Consider the following 9,409-nt stretch of genomic DNA (forward strand, 5'->3'; position numbering starts at 1 on the left):
TTAAACTGAGAGACAGTAGCCCTTTGTTTGACTCTCTCCAATAAATCCATACCTCTCTTGTATTGAGGTGTCCAGAGCTGGATGCACTATTTAATTGTGGCCTCATCAACAGTGAGGGGGAGGATCACCTCCCTGCTGTCAACACTTTTCCTAATGCAGCCCAGGATACCATTAACTTTCTGTACTGCAAGGTCACACTGACATCTCCTTTTCAACTCAGTGTCTGCCAATGCCTCAGGTCAGTTTTTTTTTTTTTGCAAAGCTGCTTTCCAGATGGTCAGCAGGAAGCATTTACTGGTACATGAGCTTATTCCTCCACAGGAATTTCCCTGGGGAAATATGTGTTTGATTTTGCTGAACTTCATTAGGTTCCTATCTGTCCAAGGCTCCAGTCCATTCATCTGAATGGCAGCACAACCATAGGGAATATCAGTCACTCCTCCTGGTTTTAAGTCATCTGCAAACTTGCTGAGGGTGCATGCTATCCTATTCTCTGGATCAGTAATGAGGGTGTTAAGCAGCATGGGCTTCAGTATTAATGCCTGATGCACACTGCTGGTACCTGGGTTTTGGGATTGGGGTTTGCGTGGCCAGGTTTTGGTAGAGGGGTTGGGGCGCAGACTGGCTTCTCTAAGTTGCCAGAAGCTTCCCCCATGTCCAACAGAGCCAATGCCAATCAGTTACAAGACGGATCTCTAGGTGGTCAAGGCTGAGCCAGAGATGGTAGTAGCAACTCTATGATAAGATATTTAAGAAGGAAGAGGAAGTCATTGTGCAAATTTAAGCATGCTGAGAGAAGACAGAAGTGAGAATATGTGAGAGAAGCAACTCTGGAAAAAGGTCAGTGAAAAGGAGGCAGAGGATGTGCTCCAGGTGCTGGAGCTGAGATTCCCGTGAAGCCTGTTGTGAAGACTATGGTGAGTAAAGCTGTCCCCATGAAGCCTGTGGAGGTCGATGGTGGAGACCCAAGCCAGAGCAGATGTATACCTGAAAAAGGGCTGTGAACCTTTGGGAAATCCATGCTGGAGCAGCTTTCTGGCAGGGTCCTGTGCACTCATGAAGGGAGGAAACCATGCTGAAGCAGATTTTCTAGCAGGACTTGTGACACTGTTAGGACCCCAATGTTGAGTAGGCTGATCCTGAAGGACTGGATGTTACAGGAAAGGGACCCACAGTGGAACAGTTAATGAAGAACTGTAGCCTGTGGGAAAGACTGCCTCTGGAGAAGTTAATTGAGAATTGTCTCCTTTGGCAGGAATGTTATGCTGGAGCAGGGGAAGGACTGCAGCATCAGAGCAGTGACAGAAACAGCATGTGATAAATTGACTGTAACCCCCACTCCCCATGTCCCTGCACTTCTGTCAGGGAGGTGGTACAGCCCATGAAGGAGGAAAGGTGTTTTTAAGATTTGTTTTACTTCTCATTATCCTTCTCTGAATATGATCAGTAATAAATTAATTTACTATTCTCAAGCTGAGTCTGTTTTTCCTGTGACAGTAATCAGTGAATGATTTCTCCCTCTCCCTATCTCAAGCCATGAACCTTTTTTTTTATATTTCCTCTCCCCTGTCCTGCAGTGGAGGGGAGTAATGGAGCAGATTTGATGGATACCTGTCATCCAATCACAGTAAACCCACCAAACCTCCAGGACTTAATTCTGTTTGTTACAGCCAAGACCTTCATCATCACACAAAAGCCAATCTATCAATATACAGATTTAGCTGAAGCTTTATCATCACTTCTTATACCACAGTGGTGTTCAGTTTTTCACAGGAAATAAACAGCTAATTTAGAATACTTTGAAACACTGTTAATCGTACTTGAAGTTTTTAATTACACACAATAATTTTGTGATGTTTTAAACATAATGTATTTATGGAATAATTAATTTATTTGTATGCAAGTAAATGTAATCATATTAATGCAATAAAGACAAATTAAAGCACCATATTTCTTCATTATATAAGTATCCGATCCCAGAATTAAAATACACCCAAATGAAATTAGAATTTAATGCAGTATTTTCCAAAAGGCATATTATCATCACTAGCACATAATCTTGCCAAGTTATTATCATAGTCCCTTATTCTGACTAAACACATCATAAAATTCCAAGGGGACCAAGGGAAGAAAAAAATCAGAGAAAGCAGCTCTAGAAGAACACTTTCATATACTTCAACAGAACTTGAAAAATACTTGGATATGAGATTATCAGAAAACAGGAAAGACTTCTTTCTCCTCACAGGTATGGGGAGCCATGAGTTCAGGTGCAAGCTCTGTCTGAGTGTCTCACAGGTCACACAGCTATGTGTGCCCAGTTTCCATGGGGCTGGTCACCACGCAGCTAGTAACAAATAAAGGTTGAGACTTTCTGCTGCACAACAGCAAATTCTGTCTTTTTTCTGTGTAAGGGTTTGCTCCTTTTATAGATATCCCATCTGAGACAAAGCATAAGCTATCACTTAAGTTATGTGTGTACCAGGACTGTCTAGCTTGGATGAGTCTGACATTTGACTCAAAATGTGTCTTAACTACCCCAGCTTACTGCCCTGAGTCCTTGTCCAGTAAACAATTTGCCTCTGCATTAAATTTTAAAAAATCTGTCCGCTGCAATCACAAATTCCTCTATCTTTGTGTGAACAAACCCTTAGGATTTTCTGCTGCTGTGCAGACTAAACTATGAGTCATTAGACTTTGCAAATCATGATTAGGAGCATTATCCAAGAAACCTGATGCAATTCATCTCTGAATGGCAGAACAGAAGAGAAAGTTATCTAGAAAATGGTATTTGTGAGTCGCAAGGCACAGAAACTATAATTGCTTATCCAATATGGAAAAAACCCATGACTGAAATGCACCCACGCATCCATTTTATACCTAGCTGAAAAAGTTATCTGACACAAGGTCCAGGCTAGGGAACAGAACCATTCTCATACTGGTGATGTAATAAAGGTATAGGAATACTGTATTGAGTATAACTGGTAGGCTGGCTGGGTTTCTGTTAGCTGCAAGGTGCATTCTGAGGAGAAGGGTCTGAACTACTCTGAACCAGTAGGCTTTGGCAAGCTTTGGCACTGCCATAAGCAACTCATCTTCAATTAAACCTGCAGCAAGGCAAGGGAGCTCCCAGCATCCTGATTTATACCTGCTCAGGAAAGAGAACCTGTTACTGGAGGCATGAAAAAAATGGGAAAAACACCTCCAGAGAAATTGCAGGACACTTGCAGAGTACATTCACCATTTTTTCCCCTGAAACCACATCTCCCAGAGATGCTGTGGCTCTGCCACCTCTCTCTGCACCTAGGACCCGTCAGACATGTCCAGTACTGGACCAATGAACCAAGCAGAGGAACCAGGCAAATATTGGAGACAGATGCGTTTTCCTTCCCCCATTCTAAGGTAGCATTGCTTAATGTTCTTCTTATGTAAAGTAACCTGAAATCGGTCATTGCTTTCAATTAGTGACCTCTAAAGGTCATATGCAACCTAAATATTTCTATGGTTATAGAGGTTTGTTGCCTTTTTTTTAGCTCATATGATATTCAACAATTACTATACAGTATTTACATAAGCAGTTATGTAATTTAGCCTACAGTCATAAAAAACTTTTATATACTGATCTGTAGTCCACAGTTCATCTCTCCTTAGCTCTTTCTTCTGTGATCACTCAAATCACAAGAGAAGATCACAAAAAAAGATCACAAGCAAGATAGACATCTACTAACAATGCCTTTAACATAAAGTGTCTGTATCCAAAGGAAGGGGCTGAATAAAAAAATCTCTAATCTGAGGATAAATTTGTCTTGTCAGTGTTCTTACTGGGAAATCATCTGTACAAGCAAAAAACCTCCTGATTATTCTCCAGTGCAATATTTCCAAATTGCAACAGTTTTCTCAGGTGTGATGTCCACTAGTACAACACTGTGCTCAACTTTACAAAGCCTATCTGGTCTTTAGGCCAGAGATGTAATTATTAAGAGTTTAACATTTGGCCAAAGAAATAAAATGTAAATTTGTCTCTCAGGTGCTAGCTACTACGCATGTCATTGCTCTACTGCCTGAAATACTCCTCCTCCTTGATATTTTGGAACCATGACTAGAAAACTTTCTTTGTCATCCCTACTGTTTCTACACTAACAAGTATTCTGCATTTTAACATATTTTTTTGTTAACTGAGTTTCTGGGTGAACAAGAAATATTTTCCAAAGACCTGGACTCAAGGTCATGTGTCGAGTACTCCACTTGTGTGTCAGTCTGGTTATGGTTAGACTTAATAAAAGCAGACTGGTCACATCCACACAATGAGTTCTTGTCCCTGATTTCCTGAATGCACACCATGTAGTCTCAATGTGTTGGTTTTATTCTGGTCTGGTCTTTTTGGTTTCAAGATTTTGAAAAAATATTTTTGCACACCACAAGGGCAGTATTTTTATCATACTATAGCACAACATTTTTTATGGGCACTGAAATGTGATATAAATACATGTACAGGTGTCAAAGGGTACAAAGCTTACAAGGCTGACATTTGAGGAACCTATACCATTAAAGACAAACACTGGCTCATCTAAGTATTGCTTTTGGCAGTAGTTGTGCATACTGGCTTTGAAATTGCACAAAGCAGAAAAAAGTAGCATGGTGGACTGTCCAGGAAAACAGTCTTCAAGCTTGTTTCATAATATTTCTTTTTTTAGTAGCACAGATATACTGCATTATTTGTCCCACAATTCAAGTTAAAATTGGATCTTTGAAGGAAAACCTCCAGGAGAAAGAATTTGTTAGCATATTCTGAAATTATTTCGTATCAATTATTTTCAGAAATGTTATATGACTGGTAAATGTAGATGCAAAAAATAAGTCTGTCACAAGATCACTTGTATATGACTTTAATATTAATTATATTAGAATCCATTTTCTAATAATATCTCCTAGTATTCTATGGTAAAAAGTGTTAATCTAACCTTCTAAATACTAAAATAAGTTGTTCTCTTTGATATTCAATACCTCTGTATAGCAGACATCTACAGATATTCATTATGTATTGCAGCATTAATTTACTAGGCTTCAGGGATCTGAAATACCAACATCCATGCTTCAGCACTTCTGCAAGACCTCTGCACTAAGCCTAACAGGCTGCTTGATGCCTCTTTTCGTCCATTACTTGCTGATGTTTGGACAACAACAAAAAATACTGTTTTTTCTAAACTCTTCAGTCCTGCTGCAAAATCTCCCAAAGCACCTGGTTCTTCACTTATATTACATTGTTCCTTCTCTTGAAGTATCTTCTTCCATTCATAGAGGTCTCTGTGATGTTCTTGGAGAGCTTTCTCCTAACCTCCTAGGGCCTTTTACTTATTTGAAGGGGCATATTCCCTTCTTGCAGAGCAAATTTCTGCTCACTGAGAGAGAATTTTTCTTCACAAACAGCTTTTTCCTCCACCTGAATGGCTTTGTTGTCCTCTTGAAGAACTCTAAGCTGGTCCTTGAAGGCTTTGTGTTTTTCTCAGAAAGCTAAAATCTCATTGTGAAGAGCTTTTTCCTTCAATGCAAATGCTCATTCATATCCTCTGAGAGACTTAATCTCTTCTCTGAGGGCTTTATTTTGTTGGCAAGCCTTTTGCTGTTTCTCAAGGTTCTTTGTTTCCTCTGAAGAGTCCCTATGCTTCCTTTGAAGGGTTTTATTCTTTTCCCAAAGGACTTTGTTCTGTCTGTGGACACTTAGATTCTCCTAATAGTAGGCTTTGTTCTCAATATGAAAATTTTGTTATTTTTGCCGAAAATTTTGACTGTCTTCTTGAAAGACCAGATTGTCCTTCCAGTTTGGTTAAATCATGCCATATGACAGGAGATGGCAAATAGGAGTGGGAGCAGCAGTGATAAATTGCTGATGTTTCTCAAAGAATATTTATCCTTTGAGTCAGATACTTTCCCACTTATCTGCACCACTCAGGGAAGGTGATTTCACCTTCCATATGCAGTAGTCATGGAATAGAGAATAGAGGTTAAGTGTCCAAGTAAGTAAGTAAATAAATAAATATAGTATTAAATCTAAAATAAAAAGAACAGTAAATCAATACTGACATTTGACAAACACTGTATATTTTTGTATGTGCTGAAGTACGTTCAGCAGATTAAATTTCACAAGGCTAATTTGATTATACTACTTCCTCTTAGAGTCCTTTCAGAGTCCAAAAACTTTGTCAATTGTTCTCGTTAACTTGTTTATAACCGAGGTAAGGTAGCAATAAACACTTTTAATTGTTGTTTATTCCTCATTCTACCCTGCTGCAACAATGTTAGATTGTTTGGATTGGAACAAATGTACAGACTAAGTAGGATTTTTATAAATTTATTTTCAATATAAAGGACAATATTTTAAAATCAAGGATGTTTTGGATATATGCCTGGTGTTTACTTGGAAACACTAAACAATTAGTTAACATGCTGCTCAATCATATAATTTATACATACAGCTAAATGCAAACACATATTCTAGCTGTTCAGAGAAACTATGTTATATCTGTGGAGTATCCAGCAGAAAAATTATGATAAATTAAGGAAATAATGCAATAGCTACCATTGTTTAATCCTTGAATCAATTTGCTGTCTGGCAGCTCATGACAGACCTGTCAGTGAGGCTATCCTCAATGATGTAATTTCAAAAGGCATAGCAGCAGTGACACAGCATTAAGAGGCAGTGGTAATCAAATAAGTTGTGTTCATATGAACTAAAGCATTAGGGTTTGTATGTCTAGGGTTCTCTAGCAAGTCACTCTTTATTTTCATGGGTATTTTTTAATATTTCTTCATCCATTATGTTAATTCAAAACATTATTTTCTGTCTGGCTAATTTTTTTTTTCCAATGATATTGATGGCTGCCATGAAATATTTTCATACATAGACTCTAAAAGTGAGCTTTTGCTTCTAGCTACCTTGGTGCAAATTTGGGGTAACTGTAGTTATTTCTAAATTATAAGAATTTCCATTGATGAAACTATATACAGTCTCTATATTATTTAAAATAGACTAGCATTAGTATTCATAATTCCAAATATTTGAGTATATTTAAAAAATGCACATGAAAAAAGAGAATGAAATAATAAAAGAGCATGATGGTAGGGTGTTTGCAATCTTTATTGCCTCCCAGTTTACATTCTTTTTTCCAGCTCGAACAAGATCCATGTAATTTATGACAATCACTTTGCTTTGTTTGAAAAGAGGATGAATTACTTCAGACACATGAACATCTTAGATTACACTGGTAACTTGTCTACTCCTTATGAATTTTGAGGGACAGAGGAATATTATATTCCAACTAAAGTATAAACCTGTTTCCAATATTTGTTATCCGATCAAAACGACTGATATGTGGGGCTTTTTTAATCATGCACTATGTGCTCAGGATATTAAAAAAAGTCCAGTGAGCTTACAATTAAATTTGGCAATTCTGTTTAAATCACTACACACATCACATCATTTCTTTGTACTGTCCCTCAGCTCTGTTCTTTATGTTAATTAGGTAGGGGACTGAAATATGGCATGTAAAATGTTCAGTAATCTCAGGAGATGAATATATACAATTCCCGCTGAAAACTTTACAAGATGATCAGCCCTCCGAATCCTTTTTTCCAGGATATTTGATTCCCCTGCCTGCTCACTCAAATTAAATAGGCAATGCAGATGAGTAATACTGAAACCTATAATATCAAACAAGATCAGTATCTTGGGTTCATATATCTTTCCCAGGCTTTTTACCTCACTTTAAGTCCCCAAGAACTATTTAAATCTTATTTCTTCCATGCTTATCAGCAAGATATATCTGAATATTATAGTTCAGTTAATTTTTTTTCAGCTCCTTTAAAAATGTCATAGTGATTAAAAAGAGTTAGTTCATGTAAATCGGTAGCTCTTCTAGTTGTTTCCTTATTAAAATATAAAGTTTAAAGTAACACTGGTTATTTTGACATGTAGGTCCCCTTATTTTATAATTTAGAAATATAAGTAGTAGGAAAAAGCTGTCAGTTTCAACAAGTGACTAAGACTAAGACTAAAGACTAAGGCCATATTTCCTCCTCAATCTACATAGTAAAAGAAAGAATAATCTGAGGTTTGAAAAGGAGGGAATTTTACGAATGCACTCCAGAACTGGACTAAAACAATGCAGCTGAAATTATAACAATAATTATTTACTCCACTAGAATTGAAGGTAAACTTATCCTAACTCAGCTTCGTGATGTTTTCTTGAGTCTTGTCACTAGTCACAACAGTGAAGACATTGGTAGCTGCCCCTGCACTTCCCATCATGATGTTGTTGAAGACTCTGACGATGTCTCCCCTCAGACTCCTCCAGGATGAACAACCAAGTGACCTCCACCACTTCTTATAAGGCTTCCTCTCTAGCCTCTTCACTATCCTCATGGCCCTCCTCTCAATGCTTTCTAGCAGCACAATATCTTTCTTATATTGTGGCACCAAAGGCTGCCCACAACACACAAGGTGAGGCCAGCCCAGCCCAGAGCAGAGCAGGACAATCCCCTTCCTTGCCTGGTTGGTGATGCTGTGTCTGATGCCCCCAGGACAGGGTTGGCCCTCCTGGCTGCCCGGGCACTGCTGGCTCGTGCTCAACTTGCCACTGACCAGGACGCCCCAGTCTCTTTGTGCCGTGCTGCCCTCCAGCCAGCCTCTCATCCACAGTATATTGACACAAACTGTGTTGCCCCAACAAAGGTGAGGAATCTGGCACTTGCCCTTGTGGGACATTGTACTGTTTGTATTTGCCCATTTCCCTAATTTGTTGAGTTTCTCTGCAGAGCCTTTCTGCCCTTGAGGGAGTGGATCACACTGCTGTTTAGTTATCAAAGCACATGGGAAATGTAGAGAATGTGAATAGAGGGTTCTAAGATGACTAAAGTAAAGATTAAAGGCTGTTTTTACAATATTTCAAATATTTCAACTATAATATTTATCTTAGTATTGTAAGCAATTTTTGCAGTGAGGTCTATGATTGAAGGCTGTGAGATTACATCATTGCAATGCATGCTGCTGAGGATTATTTCAACATGACAATGTGTGTAAAACCTAACATGATAGTGAAAATAGTGGCCTAGGCAAACTGATTTCAGTTTACCAGTTCTTAATTCTGGTTGCTCTGATCAGAAAGTAAAAAAAACTCTTTTAAAATAAAGGTTTTGTCTATAAATTTTACAATGCAGTGAAATAAAACAATCCAAGCCTTTTAATGACACCCACTCTGAGGGGATGTACTGCAAAACAGAACTCACACAGCATCTGTGAAAGAAACAGAAAAAGGATTTGAGTTCCTGCCTCAATCTACACAAAAACCGAACTGTAAACTACTCTCACCACTTTTTTGAATGCCCCCATTGCCCACATTAATTTCACTGCTCAGTG

At 38.3% G+C, this 9,409-nt stretch overlaps 1 protein-coding gene across 1 annotated transcript; it reads right to left on the reverse strand.

The window, feature by feature from the left end:
- Positions 1–5,054: 5,054 nt before the first annotated feature.
- On the reverse strand, positions 5,055–8,416 carry CCDC70 (coiled-coil domain containing 70). The gene is given in 4 exon segments (XM_058045503.1): positions 5,055–5,353; positions 5,356–5,817; positions 5,820–5,828; positions 8,221–8,416. Coding segments are annotated over 4 exon segments (966 nt in total).
- Positions 8,417–9,409: the final 993 nt, after the last annotated feature.

The sequence above is a fragment of the Melospiza georgiana genome, chromosome 2, assembly GCF_028018845.1.
Source record: "Melospiza georgiana isolate bMelGeo1 chromosome 2, bMelGeo1.pri, whole genome shotgun sequence".
Lineage (NCBI taxonomy): Eukaryota > Metazoa > Chordata > Aves > Passeriformes > Passerellidae > Melospiza > Melospiza georgiana.